The 17,068-nt window shown below is 47.8% G+C and overlaps 1 protein-coding gene across 4 annotated transcripts in view; it reads left to right on the forward strand.

Moving 5' to 3' along the window:
- The window catches only part of kif21b (kinesin family member 21B), a 94,110-nt gene that overhangs the window by 28,633 nt on the left and 48,409 nt on the right, over window positions 1-17,068 (forward strand). For all 4 annotated transcript variants that reach the window (XM_076269309.1, XM_076269311.1, XM_076269310.1 and 1 more), the window contains exons 2-7: window positions 4,536-4,758; window positions 7,276-7,458; window positions 13,439-13,588; window positions 14,241-14,369; window positions 15,195-15,374; window positions 16,758-16,873. In XM_076269309.1, coding sequence (XP_076125424.1) covers window positions 4,536-4,758; window positions 7,276-7,458; window positions 13,439-13,588; window positions 14,241-14,369; window positions 15,195-15,374; window positions 16,758-16,873 — 981 coding nt within the window. The remainder of the gene's footprint in view (window positions 1-4,535; window positions 4,759-7,275; window positions 7,459-13,438; window positions 13,589-14,240; window positions 14,370-15,194; window positions 15,375-16,757; window positions 16,874-17,068) is intronic.

The raw sequence follows: 17,068 nt of genomic DNA on the forward strand, positions 1-17,068 counted from the left end.
ATACACACAAAAGAAATCGTTGTGTTATGTGTTGAGATGTTGGACCCTTTGTCCTTTAGGGTAGGTAGGCCGTCTAACCCAGTTTCTCCAGCCCTGGCCTCGCCCTTAGGAGATGTCTGGTACACACACACACACACACACACACACATACACAGACACACACACAGGATTCACCACTGTCTCCAGCTGGTTGGATTGTTTACACACATGCATGACAGAAGCGACCCTTCACATAGTGCCAGAACTGTAGGCAGGCTGATGCAATGACTTGTGTATGTGTGTGTGTGTGTTCGTGTGTGTGTGTGTGTTTGAAACTCTGCTTGTGTGCGTGTGTGTGTGTAACGGGGTTGCTTTGACAAGCGCTGCTTTGTTAGTGAGGAGGGGGTCTCTCTGGGCACGGGTCATCAGTGGGCTTTTTGGCAGGGAGGGAGTGTGTCCCCCCGCAGCTCCGTGTTGCTACGGAAACAGGAGTGGTTGACCCTTGGTTCGTAGAGTCTGACTCTTGGCAGCAGAACAGAGATGAGTGGCGGTATGGATCACCTTTGTCTCTCATCCCCCCATCCCCTCACACACACACTCTCCCTCCCCCTCTCTTGCTCTCTCTCTCTCACACTCCATCCTTTCTCTCTCTCTTTCTCTCTCTCAGTCTCTTTGACTGTCATCTACTCACTATCTCTCTCTGTCTTTTGCCCTTTCTATGCTCTTTTGATCCTATGTTGACCCGCCCTCTCTCTCTCCCCCTCTCTCTCTCTCTCTCTCTCCCCCTCTCTCTCTCTCTCACCCCCTATCTCTCTTGCTCTCTCTCCTTCCCTCTTCCTCTCCATCTCTCTCTCTCAACCTCTCTCTCTCAACCTCTCTCCTTCTCTCTCTCCATCTCTCTCTCTCTCTCTCTCTCTCTTTCTCCTTCTCTCTCTCCCTCTCTCCCTCTCCCACCCCACTTCTCCCTGCGTTGACCGCAGTGCGTGCGTGCGTGGTGTGGTGGTGGGAGTCTTCCTCCCTGACCGGCGTCCAGCAGGGCTGACCCACCTTTGCTGTGTTTATGTGGCCTGACTCCTGACACTGCCAGCTCCGCTCATTTCCTGAAAACATGGCTGCCTCTGTGCAGCATCAACATGCCCCCTACATGCATGGCACTGGATACTGTAACTGCCCCCCCTGCCCCTTGTGCTGTGACCTGCAGTACCCCCCCACCCCCACCCCAAACCCATGCTATGCTTTGCGTGAGTCAGACCCCCCCCCCTTCCCACGCCACCCTGTCCTATGATTGGTTGCCAGTTCCCGTGCCTCTGCTCGTAGAGCCGTCAGCCTTCCTGTTTTGCTGCCTGAACGTCAGCACTCTCTGATCCTGTTTATGTTCCTTTTAGTCGCCATCATCATGTCTCTGGAGAAGAGGAGAAAGCCAGAGAGAGAGAGAGAGATGGGGGAGGGAGAGAGAGAGAGAAAGATGGGGGGAGGGAGAGAGACACAGAGAGAGAGAGATGGGGGGAGGTGGAGATAGAAACTTTGATTTCTAAGTTTCCTTTATTATCAAAAAGATAGAAAGCAAACCAAGTCCAAGTAAAAACGGCCCACATTATAACCTCAAACTCAAGAGACAGATGGGTGGCGGCTGGGTAATAGAATCCCAGTGAGAGGGAGATGGGACATCAGACTACAGGAACAATGATTGTTTGTGTGTCTCTGAGAGAATATTGTGTGTGTGTGTGTGTGTGTGTGAGAGAGAGTGTGCGTGCGTGCGCATTTCATGAATTTTATTTATTTTTTCTGCCAAGTTAATACAGTTCAACTATTTATTGCTTTCATGCATTCATTACTGTTATTGTTTTTTCATAACACTGGCATTTTGTGGATTGGGAACACTGGGTCAGGACAATCAGTCCATTAAAGCCACATTGAATAGAGTGGAGAGAGAAGGAGAGAGCGCCAGAGAGAGAGAGAGAGAGAGAGGAAAGATGAAGAGAAGGATAGAGAGATGGAGAGGGATTTGGAGAGAAAGAAAGAGGGAGTGGGTGACGGTAGGGTGGTGGGGGGGTTGATACAAATCCAAAGCTTGGTTGTAGTGGAAGCAAGTCTGCCATCACGTGCCATTATTCCTGATCCAGATAGTTAGCGCTTTATTCAGCTTGGTTCCTGATCCTGATAGCTAGTGGTTTTGTTAGTGTGGTTCCTGATCACGATAGCCAGTGGTTGGTTCTGCATGGTTCCTGTTCAGATAGCTAGTGTTAGGTTCTGTGTGGTTTCTGATCCAGGTAGCTAGTGTTAGGTTCTGTGTGGTTTCTGATCCAGGTAGCTAGTGTTAGGTTCTGTGTGGTTTCTGATCCAGGTAGCTAGTGTTAGGTTCTGTGTGGTTTCTGATCCAGGTAGCTAGTGGTTGATTCTGGGAAGGAACCAGGACGAAGAGTCAGCAGCTATCTGGTCATGATGATGTCATCGGACTGCTCCTCTCTCATGCCCTCTGTGGGTGGACATGCAAAGCAGGCAGAACAGATAACACACGGACCTCTGTTTCAGCATTACCACACACACACACACACACACACACACCACATAAACACACAGATGCAAGCAGACAACACTGACATTTTGTTGTAGTGAACAAGTGATGCACATTATCTGTTGCACTGTTTGATATAAGTGGCATTAATGAGGAAAGGGCGTGTGTGTGTGTACTAACAGTTTGTATGTTGTCATTTGTATCTCTGAGCTTGGAATGATCTATAGATGTGCAAGTGTGTTTTTGTGTCCATTTATGAATGTGTGTGTGTGTGTGTGTGTATGTGTGTGTAACTCTCCTGGGTTTGTGGTTGGAATGGACTGGAGGATTCATGGATGGGTGGACCTTGGAAGGACAGAAGAAGCAACAGAGCATCCCTAGTGGCCTGGTGTGTGTGTGTGTGTGTGTGTGTGTGTGTGTGTGTGTGTGTGTGTGTGTGTGTGTGTGTGTGTGTGTGTGTGTGTGTGTGTGTGTGTGTGTGTGTGTGTGTGTGTGTGTGTGTGTGTGTGTGTGTTGAATTGATTATTCATGGTTCTCTTGTTTCCTGTCACAGCTGGTCAGTGGGAGAAGAACTCCTCTCTCCTGCTAGCGCTAGCTTATCACCTGCTCAGACAGCGGTTGAGTGGAGGCTAGTCCTGTTAGCATTAGCGATAGCATCTCCAGTCAGCGTTCACAGCTAATGTCCCCAGGTGTGGGTGGAATGGCAGTTGAGGCAGTTGTGTGTGTGTGTGGGGGGGGGGGGCAATAGAATAGTACAAGGCAATAAAAGTGTGTTGTGTGTTTTGAGGTGAAGCTTGTGTGTGTCTGTGTGTGTGAGAGAGAGACTTTTTGTGCAAATTTTTGTTTTGCGTACACTGGACCCAGACCACTTTTGTTTTTGCATCTGTGTGTGTGCGGGTGTGTTTGTTTTCCGAACGCCTGAGGATACTGTTTCAAAGACGTCAACGTGAACTATTTTAGTTCGCTAACAATACTGGGCCTGTTTGTGTACAGTATGGATTATTGAGAGAAAGATCCTCCCTGTCCTTACAGAGTGTGTGTATATGTATATGTGTGGGTGGTGTGTGTGCATGATGTAGGCTTCATGGAGGCAGCTGCTATAACAACCTGTTTGAATTTGTTTATTTGTTTGTTTCTTTACATTTACATGTATTAATTTGGCAGACACTTTTATCCAATTCTGTTCCAAGAGCATTGCTATTCTCAGAGCAACTTGTGGTTACACACGGAACACAAGAAAGAGGAATGATACACTATCCTGTGTAGTGTAAATTGACTTGGACAGAAGAAAAACACCAACATCTGATCATTAGTTAATTGCTCATTAGGTGTGTTTGTGTGTGTGTGTGTGTGTGTGTGTGTGTGTGTGTGGGGGTGGTGTGTTTGCGTGTTGGCATCATATGCTAATCCAGCTGTGTTAGCATTGGCTTCAGGACCAGTTCTGAGAAGTGTGTGTCAGTTAGCATTGGCTTTAGGAACAGTTCTGAGGTGTGTGTGTGTGTGTGTGTGTGTTTATTAGCATTGGCTTTAGGACCAAGGGGGGGGGGTTGCAGATGGGCATTGGTATGTAGCATGGATGTAATTGCGTGTGCACATGCACGTCTGTGTCAATGGAATGACTGCAGCTGATCCTTTAATGAGATTTTGTGTGTGTGTGTGTGTGTGTCTCTCTAGAGAGTCTGTGTGTGGGGCTGTTGATGAGCAGAGATGTCTGCCTCAAATGTGATATGATGTGGTGTGTGTGCGTCTGTGCGTGTGTGTGTGTGTGTGTGCGCTTGTGTCCTGTGAGAGTGTGTTTAATGACCACAGCTGATCTGATCCTCTAACATGTTTGTGTGTGTGTGTGTGTGTGTGTGTGTGTGCGCGCTTGTGTCCTGTGAGTGTGTGTTTAATGACCACAGCTGATCTGATCCTCTAACATGTTTGTGTGTGTGTGTGTGTGTGTGTATGTATGTGTGCGCTTGTGTCCTGTGAGTGTGTGTTTAATGACCACAGCTGATCTGATCCTCTAACATGTTTGTGTGTGTGTTTTGTCTGGCAGGATCCGGCCTCAGATGGCGAAGGAGAAGATTGAGGGGTGTCACATCTGCACGTTGGTGACCCCTGGTGAGCCCCAGGTGCTTCTGGGTAAAGACAAGGCCTTCACGTACGACTTTGTGTTCGACATCGACGCCCAGCAGGAGTCCATCTACAGGGCATGCGTCCACAAACTCATCGAGGGATGCTTCGAGGGCTACAACGCCACCGTGTTCGCCTACGGACAGGTACACACACACACACACACACACACACACACGTACACACACATACTGTACACACACACACTCACACACGCACACACACACACTCACACACAGTACACCCTTCACTAAACAAGCACACTGGAGCTGTTTTGAAGCTCTTTGAAGCTTTGTGTTTGCCTACAGAAAGGTTTGCCTGTACACACACACACACACACAGAATCATTATCCATTACTGCAATTCTCTAAATAATTCATGCTGGTCATTCCGGTAACTCAGTAAAATAGTAAGAGCATAATTGTTGTACATCCTCAGCCATGTTTACGATCAGCACATCAGACAGCACAGAGCACATAGCATGGTGGAGGTGCAACCACAGAGCACATAGCATTTCATACATCCACTGAGTTACCAGAAAGCACCAGCTGCAGCTGTGGCTCTGTGTACAAGCTAAGAAGCTAACGCTAAGAGTGCCCCATCAGACAGAGTGTGTACAAGCTAAGAAGCTAACGCTAAGAGTGCCCCATCAGACAGGTATGAGTGTGTACAAGCTAAGAAGCTAACGCTAAGAGTGCCCCATCAGACAGAGTGTGTACAAGCTAAGAAGCTAACGCTAAGAGTGCCCCATCAGACAGAGTGTGTACAAGCTAAGAAGCTAACGCTAAGAGTGCCCCATCAGACAGGTACGGATGAATGTTGGCAGTATGGAGACCTGCAAACAGGATGCATTTTAGAAATTAGAGGATTTATCAAGAGGGAGAGACAGACAGAGTGAGACAGACGGAGTGAGACAGACGGAGTGAGACAGATGGAGTGAGAGAGATGGATAGAGGCTGGGTAGAATGATGAGGGGGTATGAGCGAAATGCAGGAAGTATGAGCTAAATGCAGGAAGTGCATATGGATGGTATGTACACACACACACACACACACACACACACACACACACACACACACACACACACACACAGACATATGCACACTCCGTCTCCCATGGTCCCATTTTCATTAATTGCTTAGACCGCAAGACTGGGCCAGTGGGTTATAAAGTGTGTGGGTTATGAAGTGTGTGTGTGTGTGTGTGTGTGTGTGTGTGTGTGTGTCTGTATGTTGTCTGTAGTAGTGGAATGAATTATTTGGCTGAGCGTGATTAATTGCACTCCTGTAAAATCGAAGTGTCCGGACTGTTTGTGTGTGTGTGTTGTCTGTATAATTGTCCCGACTCAGGACTCAGAGCTATGAAATGACGGGATGCTCTAATGGATTCCCTTCCCAGAAATCACAAACGGATTACAGGGCCAATAAAACACAGCACATTGTGTGTGTGTGTGTGTGTGTGTGTGTGTGTGTGTGTGTGTGTGTGTGTGTGTGTGTGTGTGTGTGTGTGTGTGTGTGTGTGTGTGTGTGTGTGTGTGTGTGTGTGTGTGATTTTCATGTAACAAGGCCGCTCCTTCTGACAAAAATAAGTACACATTCTGCACAAGATAACACAGGCAAATGACGTTGTTTAGACTGAACAAAGAAACAAGCAACCAAAACAAAGGGCAAAAAGACTTGGGAGAAAGTTGGGAAGGAACTATATGTATATAGATATAAAGATAAATCTTAATTTTACATGTAGTAACTTTAGATGAATTTGCATTCGCACATTGTTTGAACTCTAATGGAAAGTGTCATTAAAATGTTTGTGTCTATTGAGGTTTTTGTCTCCTGTGATGAGTCTAGACAGTCCTATCATTAAAATCTGTCACTGCGCTTTTCTTTCCTGCCGAGTTTTAATTAGGATGAAGAATAATAATCTGTGCTTATCTTAATGTTGCTTAATTATGTGGAGTACCTCAGGCATGGCGGCGCATAATTATATACTACACAAAGAGGGTGCAAGAACATCACTTCACGTTTCACTTTGTAATCACTCACACTCTCTCTCTCTCTCTCTCTCTCTCTCTCTCTCTCTCTCTCTCTCTCTCTCTCTCTCTCACACACACACACATACACACAGACACCACTGCAAACATGCTGTGGTCCCTGCTGTATTCCATATTCATAGCATATGAGGTTTTGTTTGACCTTGATCTGATATGTGAAGCCAGTTTTGAGTTGAAGAGCATGTGAATCCTATGCTGTTCTGTGTGTGTGTGTGTGTGTGTGTGTGTGTGTGTGTGTGTGTGTGTGTGTGTGTGTGTGTGCGTGCGTGCGTGCGTGCGTGCGTGCGTGCGTGCGTGCGTGCGTGCGTGCGTGCGTGCGTGCGTGCGTGCGTGCGTGCGTGCGTGCGTGCGTGCGTGCGTGCGTGCGTGCGTGCGTGCGTGCGTGCGTGCGTGCGTGCGTGCGTGCGTGCGTGCGTGCGTGCGTGCGTGCGTGCGTGCGTGCGTGCGTGCGTGCGTGCGTGCGTGCGTGCGTGCGTGCGTGCGTGCGTGCGTGCGTGCGTGCGTGCGTGCGTGCGTGTGTGTGTGTGTGTGTGCGTGCGTGCGTGTGTGTGCGTGTGTGTGCGTGCGTGCGTGCGTGTGATGTGTCTAAAGTGTGTTTTCGGTGTCGTTGCAGACGGGCTCGGGGAAGACGTACACGATGGGCACGGGCTTTGACATGAATGTGAATGCGGAGGAGCAGGGCATCATCCCGCGCGCCGTGCACCAGCTGTTCCAGGGCATCCAGCAGCGTCGTGACGATGCCCAGGCGGCCGGGACGCAGGCCCCAGAGTTCAAAGTCAGCGCCCAGTTCCTGGAGGTGAGCGGTCAAGGGGGCACCCCGACACCACACCATTTCAGTCTGCCAACCCCCCCCCCCAAAAAAAAACTGCTCACTGCTCCTCTAAACTGCCCCGACTCAGTGCTCCAAAGCCCCACTGCTGTCTCACTCCCACATTCTGCCCTCCACTTCTGCACCCTCAAACTCCCTCTCTGCCCCCCTAAACTGCTCTTTTTCAGTCTGGTACCCCCAAACCCTCTCTCTTCACCCCTAAACTGCTCTGCCCTAGCCTAATGCTCCCAATCTCTCGATCTTGCTCATCAAGCTACTTTGCACTGCTAAACTACTCTTTCTCAGTCTGGTACCTCCCCCCCCTCCCTCTTTGCACTGCTAAACTACTCTTTCTCAGTCTGGTACCTCCCCCCCCCCCCTCTTTGCACTGCTAAACTACTCTTTCTCAGTCTGGTACACCCCTCCCTCTTTGCACTGCTAAACTACTCTTTCTCAAACCCCTCTCTCTCAGTGTGCTGCCCTAGAGCGTTCTTTCTGCACCACTAGACTGCTGTCTCTTATACTCCCCACTTCCAGACCGTCTCACAGTCTCTTCCTGTGCCAGTGTTCTAGGAAACGGGTGTGTGCTGGTGCCCAGACGTCTCTTCTGTGTGTCTTCCTCCTCCTCCTTCCTCCTCCTCCTCTGTTTTAAAGTCCGGCAGGTCCTAGATGAGTGTATTATGGGGACGTCGAAAATCCACCTCCCTGTCTGGCCAGCCCTCAGAGCTAATGGCCAGTTTTCTCCTGAGCTGAGAGCCAATCTAAACCCAATGCTTTAACGCTGGCATATTCTCTAAGACGACGCTGCCAAGGAGAGCGATAAATCTTTCCGTTATTCTGGCACCTTCTTAAAGTTAGTGCCCAGCTTTGAGGCGCAGGTGCCAAGGGCAAGCGTAAATCTCTCTTATACGCTGGCATATTCTCAAAGTTGGTTCCCCGTTCTTGGAGTTTAGTCCAAGAGCCTGTGAGATTTATTTTACGCAGCTGTGGTAGTGGAGTAGATTTGAGTCTGGGTCTGTGTGTGTGTGTGTGTGTGTGTGTGTGTGTGTGTCTGTGTGTGTGTGTGTGTGAGAGAGTCTGGGTCTCTTTTAAGGCTTCTTCGGCCCAAGCCCATTGTAACAGGTGAAATGTGAGCTGAAGTTTAAGGCAGATAGTGTAGTGTTCCTGAGAGTGAGAGTTCAGAGAAAGTTTATGAGTTCTATATCAGCCTCACCGACTCTTAAGGAGACTCACTGTTGGAAAAGTCTCTCACACTCCTCTGTCAAATTCCATTTTGTCCAACAGTGTAAGTTTGTATTTCTCTGTGTTTATGGAGCTCCTGACACAGTCTTTTATCCAACACTGACTGCATGACAGGGAACTTTCTGTGTTTCTGTGGGAACTGAACTGCCAGTGAATTGAACTCCTGACCTTGGTATATTCTGACCCTTTCTCTAGATGTGTTTGGTTGGTTAGGACCCGTTCTCTAAGCTTTTGGTTTTATATTACTCTTTCCCTATATGTTTAGTTTGATATGACTCTTTCCCTATATGTTTGGTTTGATATGACCCTTTCCCTATATGTTTTGTTTGATATGACTCTTTCCCTATATGTTTGGTTTGATATGACCCTTTCCCTATATGTTTTGTTTGATATGACTCTTTCCCTATATGTTTGGTTTGATATGACTCTTTCACTATATGTTTGGTTGTATATGACTCTTGCCCTATATGCTTGTTTTATTATGTCCTTTTCACTATATTTGTTTGGTTTTCTAAGCTTTTGGTTTTTTTGTGTGTGTGTGTGTTTGTAATGCAATTGGTTTGTTCTCTGTGTGTGTGTGTGTGTGTGTGTGTGTGTGTGTGTGTGTGTGTGTGTGTGTGTGTGTGTGTGTGTGTGTGTGTGTGTGTGTGTGTGTGTGTGTGTGTGTGTGTGTGTGTGTGTGTGTGTGTGTGTGTGTGTGTGTGTGTGTGTGTGTGTGTGTGTGTGTGTGTGTGTGTTTGTTTGTATGGAATGCAATTGGTTTGTTCTCAGTAGTGGCTGTATTTCCTTCAACTCTCGGCGGTGCATCAGTGCTCCTGCTCATCTAGGTCTCTGTTTACTGCTGCTTATGTCGTGCCGTCTATCACACACAGGTGCAATCCCCTCTGAGACACACAACACCAGACTGAGTCAGATTACAGTTTACACATTTTATCGCAAGGGTCAGCAGCCACACACACACACACATTCAGCAAAAATGAGCAGCACCTCAGCAATACACAACATGAGTCCCGCCCGCCCACGTGTACACCAGGCTTACATCTGAACGAAGAGGTTAGTGTTACCAGCCACCCACTAGTCATTTAGGAGCCACACATAAAATGCAGTCAAAATTCACACTATACATCCATATAGAAAACCACAACACAAATGAAAACAAAAGAAAAAGAAATGCTGTAGCACCACTCAGGGGATACCAAATCCCAGAACCCTGCCACACAGACAGTCACTACAAGGATATTCACACAGGTGAAAATGGGAGAATCAGCAGTTAAACTGTACAACAGTTCCACACAATGCCCCACTTTTAAATAATCACACTTTCCTGTCCTGCACATACATGCCCTCCTAACTACTAAGCTTACAGCCCCACCCAACCAAAACCCGTACATTAATAAGAGGTGCTTGCGAGGTCCTAGCCTACCCCTCTGAGCGGGTGTACTGTCTGACCAGATAGAGGGAAAAGTTAATCAAATTTGGCCGTCCCTCACGCCGACCAAAATAAGTCAAAACCAGCACAGTCAATAACACGACCCCCAGCCCCACCAACCAGTGTCCTTAGCACAGTCCAGTCTTCAGGGGGCGGGGCAACGGCGATCCACTGGCTCTCGGTAGCCTGCGTTCCAGTAGCCTATCGCTCCACTGCACACCCATACACTGCCAGAGAAAGGGAGAAACTCAGTCCATATATACAGTACAAGCGCAAGCTAGCCCACTCACTCCAGCTAGACAACGGTATGAATTACTTTCCTGTAAGTAGCCGATCACTCGCGTTGCACTCCCTCTCCCTCTACGATGCCGCTTCCGGATTTGCGTCGGCTGCAGCTTTCAGGTCTGTACCTCCAGGAGACAAAGCACACGCTCACACACCGAAATACCCCGTGATGGCCAATTCACCCAAGCATACAGAAGCAGGAGAAAGCACTTCCCTTTAGTCGGCATGTAAACATGCTCTTCTCCCACACCGATCGGGCTGCTGGTGGATTGTTGTCATTTCGTTGCTCCTGCTCTGTCGCAGCGTCACTGCTCTGACGCCACTCCTCCCGAGCCACCTGGGAAGCTGAGTCCTCTCCCAGTCAGGGACGTTCCCGCCACCGTCCCAATCTTTCAATTAACCAGCTGTGTGCGATTTGTCCATTCAAGGAGTTCCAAACGCAGTCCACACAGCCAGCCAGCAATCACACAGAATTCATTGCCCTACAGATTACACTGGATTACACACATATTCCCCTCCACCAATTTACCCACATATACAGAAAACATCCCTATGCCCTAGTCAACATACAGCACTTATTTTGAGTGACTGCATGTAGGTTGAGGGCTCGTTGACCACAGAGATGCTTCAGTGCTTGGGTTTGTGTGTGTGTGTGTGTGTGTGTGTGTGTATGTGTGTGTGTGTCTACTGTATGTAAGGGCAGAATTTGCTTTGTTTATATAATAAGCCTGAGCAGGAGCCTTGATTAGCTCGACATTGTGTGTGTTCTGTGTGTGTGTGTGTGTGTTTATGTGTGTGTGTATGTGTGTATGTGTGTGTTACGGCTGAAGACATGCGCCAGTCTGCGCGACCCACGAAACACCCTGTGAGATTCCTCACCCAAGTGTGTGTGTGTGTGTGTGTGTGTGTGTGTGTGAATGTGAATGCAAACATGCGGTGGTGTGTAGATGTGTAAAAGTGTTGTATTTGACATTGATACATTGATTTCACTCCAAGAGCATCTCATAACACTACTGTCATGAAATTCTTAGAAAGTAAACGGCTAAGTTAAAATGTGTCATCATCTGCAGAATGGATGAAGATAGCATCGTAATGTATAGATGGTGGCTGTAGTAGGGGTACCCATCTGGTGAAGGTGAAATAGGCCAAGACAGCAGGTTTAAGAGGGCCCACAGTGTTTTATTTACAACGTGACAAAAATAATGAAAATATAGTCCATAATCCCAATCCAACACTCCCCCGACGTGAGGTAAAACGAAAATGACAAACAAACATTTAACAGAGACAAAACATATAAAGGTCTCTCATGGCTAGGCTACATGCCACTATAAAGCAGACCTGACCGCAAGGCTCACAACAGCCACCAGCCACAACCGCGCGTCACGAAACTTTGAATCTCCTGCATTGAGAAAAGCTGGCGTTTAAGTGGCCAATTAAGTAATTACCTCCACCAAAAACGGCAGTCAAAAAACGGGCACACCAAAAACGGGCATACGGCCCCTACCTGGCGGACATCTAAATCAATCATCAAAAATCAATTGCCATGCCTCTCTGTAAGAGCCTCTGAGTGGGGGTCCAGTGCCACACGGCTCCATTCTCCATGATGGCTGATGCGAGTGGACGTGTTGTCTGCTGTGGGGACGCGTCTCACTGTCCTACAGTGCTATTGATTGTCTCATAGGTCGCTATTATCAGCTGATCTGAGGTGACTCAGCTACAAGTCCCATTCTGTTAAATGAGGACGGATGAATAGAGAAGGACAGGACGAGGGTTTGATGACCGCTGAGAAAAGCTCTCTCTCTCTCTCTCTTTCTGGCTCTGTCTCTCCCTCTCTCTCTTTTTCTCTCTCTCCTCTTTTGTGTTGACAGCAGGTCATGGTTTCTGGATAATGTCCAAGCTGATGTCATATAATCAGGTGATGCACAGAGCAGTGGATGTAAAGGGAATGTTTGAGAGAAATGGAGAGAAATCAAAGTGAGAGAGAGTAATAGAGAGAGAGAGAGAAATATGGAGAGAGATGGAGGAGGCTAGAGAGAGAGTGATAGAGAGAGATGGAAGAGAGAGATGGAGGAGGCTAGAGAGAGAGTGATAGTGAGAGATGGAAGAGAGAGATGGAGGAGGCTAGAGAGAGTGTGATAGAGAAAGATGGGGAGAAAGATGGAGGAGGCTAGAGAGAGTGATAGAGAGAGATGGAAGAGAGAGATGGAGGAGGCTAGAGAGAGAGTGATGTAGTCTGGATGAGGGAGAGATGGAGTGTTGCTGGAGGATTAGCTCCTTTTCTGTGTGTTTGTGCTGAGACTCGGAGCGCAGTAATATGGTTAGTTGTGTAATAGTCCTTAGTGCTGTCTGTGCCAAGGGCAGGCTAGCGGTGTGCGCAGCAGATTCTCTGCGGGTGTTGACGTGTGTGTGTGTGTGTGTGTGTGTGTGTGTGTGTGTGTGTGTGTGTGTGATGGTAATTATCCAAATATCTGTAAGAGTGCCTCCTCTGCCTCTCCCTGGGGAACTTGCTAAAGGGCCATTGCTATATTACAGAAACTACAAGAAACTAATGTCAACAACCGTTATAAGTATTACAAACTCTTCCTCTCTCTCCCTCTTTCCCTCTCTCTTTCTCCATCTATCTGTCAGAGTTAATGAATGACTATCTTGTGCTTCAGTGAAGGATTGATGTTATTTGTAAGTTAGCTATCACGTTTCCTCCTCTCCAAAAGGAGCAAACATTACTCTCTTAATAGGCAGCGGGGGTCGTGCCTGGGGTTCAAAGGTCATCACTAAAGGTCATGACCCCCTGACCTGGTTTGGCAGCATGTGTGGTCCTGTGGTCACTCGGGGGTCAGTGGGGGAGAATGCTGTGTTGTCTTAAATCATCCTGCTGTCAGGTGTGTGTGTGTGTGTGTGTGGGGGGGGGGATCTGAAGTGAGAGAGTATTTCTGTGTGCCTCTGTTAATGTTTGTGTGAAATGTGTATACTCATGTTTATATGCTTGTGTGTGTGTGTGTGTGGTCTCTGCAGCTGTATAACGAGGAGATCCTGGACCTGTTCGACAGCTCGCGTGATCCTGAGTCCCGTGGCAGGAAGTCCAACATCAAGATCCACGAAGACAGCAGCGGTAGCATCTACACCACCGGTGTCACGTCACGCCTCGTTGCTTCCGAGGAGGAGGTGTGTGTGTGTGTGTGTGTGTGTGTGTGTGTGTGTGTGATGTGATGTGACATTCAGTGCACATGAAGAGCAGCTCCTGTTTCAGATGCACAGAATGCAGCTAATGTTACTGTATTCTGGGAGCATGTTTCCCATCGCTGCTGCTCAGCGTGGCTGCATCTTTATCTGGCCTGAGAGGGCTATTTAGGGCTATTCCAGGCACATGTTCCATAGTACCCACAGTCTCTTCTGAAGCCTTCTTAGTGCTGCACCAGCATGCCTATGATTGTGTGTGAGGGAAAATGCATATGACTGTGTGTGAGTGAAAATGCATAGCTGTGTGAATGAGTATGTGTGTGACTGTGTGTGTGTATGTGTGTGTGAGACTGCTTTGTGTGTGACCCCTATAAACCTCTATCTGTATGCGTGTAGACATACACACGTGTGTGTCAGTGTATTAGTTACTGTTGTGTGTGTGTGCTATTTACCTTTCTATTAGTTTGCTTGTGTGTGTATGCATGTGTACACATACGTGTGTGTGTGTGTGTGTGTGTGTGTGTGTGTGTGTGGTGGCTCACCATTATCTTTGTATGTGTGTGTGTGTGTGTGTGTGTGTGTGTGTGTGTGTGTGTGTGGTGGCTCACCATTATCTTTGTGTGTGTGTGTGTGTTAGCTGCTGCAGTGTCTGAAGCTGGGCGCTCTGTCCCGCACCACGGCCAGCACGCAGATGAACGCCCAGAGCTCACGCTCCCACGCCATCTTCACCATCTACCTGTGCCAGATGAGGGTCTGCTCGCACTTGGTAAGAACGCCTCCTCCTCCTCTTCCTCTTCATCTCCCTCCTCTTCCTCATTTTCCTCCTCATCTTCCTCCCCCACCTACTCATCTTCCTCCTCTTCCTCATTTTCCTCCTCATCTTCCTCTTCCTCCTCCTCCTCCTCCTCATCCTTCACTTCCTCATCATCTTCCTCATCCTCCTCCTCTTCCTCCTCCTCCTCCTCTTCCTCCTCCTCCTCCTCCTCATCCTTCACTTCCTCCTCATCTTCCTCATCCTCCTCCTCTTCCTCCTCATCCTCCTCCTCATCCTCCTCTTCCTCCTCCTCCTCCTCCTCATCCTTCACTTCATCCTCCTCTTCCTCCTGCTCCTCCTACTCATCTTCCTCATCCTCCTCCTCTTCCTCCTCATCCTTCTCTTCCTCCTGCTCCTCCTCCTTTCCTCTTCATTCATGTGTGCAGATGAGGGTGTGTCTGCACATGGTGAGAACACCTTTGCTAAATGAGGAAAAAGCTCCTCTATCTGACCCCCGAGTTCCTTATACAGCAAACACACACACACACACACACACACACACACACACACACACACACACACACACACACACACACACACACACACACAGATGAAAACCTATATATGTTCTGGACTGTAGGTTGCTTTAGATAGAAGCATCTGCTAAAAGACTTGACGTAAATATAGATATCAGCTGTTAACTCTTTGGCTCCAGTGGACTTGTGGAGCCGGATGATTGACAAGTGATGTAAAATGCTGTTGTATAGGTGAACTCTGCATCCATTAAACACATTAGATTCCTCACCTCTTCCTCCTCTTCTTCCTCCTCTTCCTCAGATGAACGGCTCTGCGGACGCCCAGATGAACGGCGTCTCGGACGGTCCCATCTCCCAGCCGGAGTACGAGACGCTCACCGCTAAGTTCCACTTTGTGGACCTGGCAGGTTCTGAGCGTCTGAAGCGCACCGGCGCCACAGGAGAGCGTGCACGAGAGGGCATCTCCATCAACTGCGGCCTGGTACAACCTATCTCATTAATGCTTCATTAATGTTTAATAAAAGCTAATACTCTTAATGTTAATGTGTATGAGTCGGCATCTCCATCAACTGCGGCCTGGTACAACCTATCTCATTAATGCTTTATTAATGCTTCATTAATGTTTAATAAAAGCTAATACTCTTAATGTTAATGTGTATGAGTCGGCATCTCCATCATCAGCGGCCTGGTGCAAGCTGTTTAATTAACGTTACTACTACTACTAATATAATAATACTAATGATAATTATAATACCCTTACTGTTCATGTTGGGCACGAGAGGGCCAGTAAGGCTTTAAGCTTGCTTAATGAAAATCGTTACTAACAATTTCACTGTTATTGTTGGAGTCTCTTTTCTTATATTATTATTTGAGTGTAAGAATGTTGACACTTCATAGTATTTTGCACAGTAGAAGACCGACACCTTGGACTTAGGCTGGACATAAGCTGACGTACTTGGTTTTAAAGCAGCTTTACTTATTTAAATACTTGAAAGAGAAATTGAGGAAAATAAATATTTCACTGCACTAATCCATCAACTGCAGTCATGATTGGATTGAAAGTCATGCTGGATTTGACCATTTCACTGCCCTGAGTTCTGACCAGTAGAGACTGCAGTGCGCGCTGGTGTGTGGAGGACATTTAAAGAGTGCCCTGGTCCTGTGTGTGTGTGCGTGTGTGTGTGTGTGTGTGTGTGTGCGTGTGTGTGTGTGTACAAGAGTACCCCGCTCTGCTCCGGCACTGCCCTTGGATTTAATCTACATGTCCCTCCACTTCTTTATCCCTCCATACACACTACATTAATTACACACACACACACACACACACACACACACACACACACACACACACACACACACACAGGACCAGGGCACTCTTTAAATGTCCTCCACACACCAGCGCGCACTGCACTCTCTCACGGAAGTATACACTCTTTCTCTTTCACTCTCTCTCTCTCTCTCTCTCTATCTCTCTCTCTCTCTCTCTTTCACACACACACACACACCTCTTCACACACCGCTAGCTCTCTGCTTAGAGGGCTTATGCACAGATAATTGCATTGGCAGCAGAGTGGGCCTGCGCTGTACCTGGGCACCCCTAATGTAATGTAGTATAATGTAATGGAGTGGACTGTACTGCACTGTAGTGTGTGTGTGTGTGTGTGTGTATGCATGCCTGGCAGGCAGTCAAGTCCAGGCTGCATTCAGTTAGTGTCTCCTCACTGCATCCTATCTTCCTATCTGACTCTGACCAAGCCATTTGTCTTCTGTTTGTGTGTGTGTGTGTTTTGAATGCTTTAATGTTTGCGGGAATGCTTTCTATGCTTAACTGTGTGTGTGTGTGTGTGTGTGTTGTGCTGTGCAGCTGGCCCTGGGTAATGTGATCAGCGCTTTGGGAGACCAAACTAAGAAAGGTGGACACGTGCCTTACAGAGACTCCAAACTGACCCGCCTGCTGCAGGACTCACTGGGGGGCAACAGGTAACACACACACACACACTCACACTCACACACACACACTCACCTGCCTGCTGCATGATGTAACAGTGGGGTGGGCATGGACGGGGATACAACAGTATACACACACACACATACACTAATCTGCTTAATGCATTCTCAAACAGACATCCATGCTCACACTCCCTCACTCACACACACCCATTAAAGGATGTAAGA

This window comes from Alosa pseudoharengus, unplaced genomic scaffold, assembly GCF_046254945.1.
Source record: "Alosa pseudoharengus isolate Yale_2024_CS ecotype anadromous, Long Island Sound unplaced genomic scaffold, YU_APseudo_1.1 YU_APseudo_1.1_scf_5, whole genome shotgun sequence".
Taxonomy (NCBI): domain Eukaryota; kingdom Metazoa; phylum Chordata; class Actinopteri; order Clupeiformes; family Clupeidae; genus Alosa; species Alosa pseudoharengus.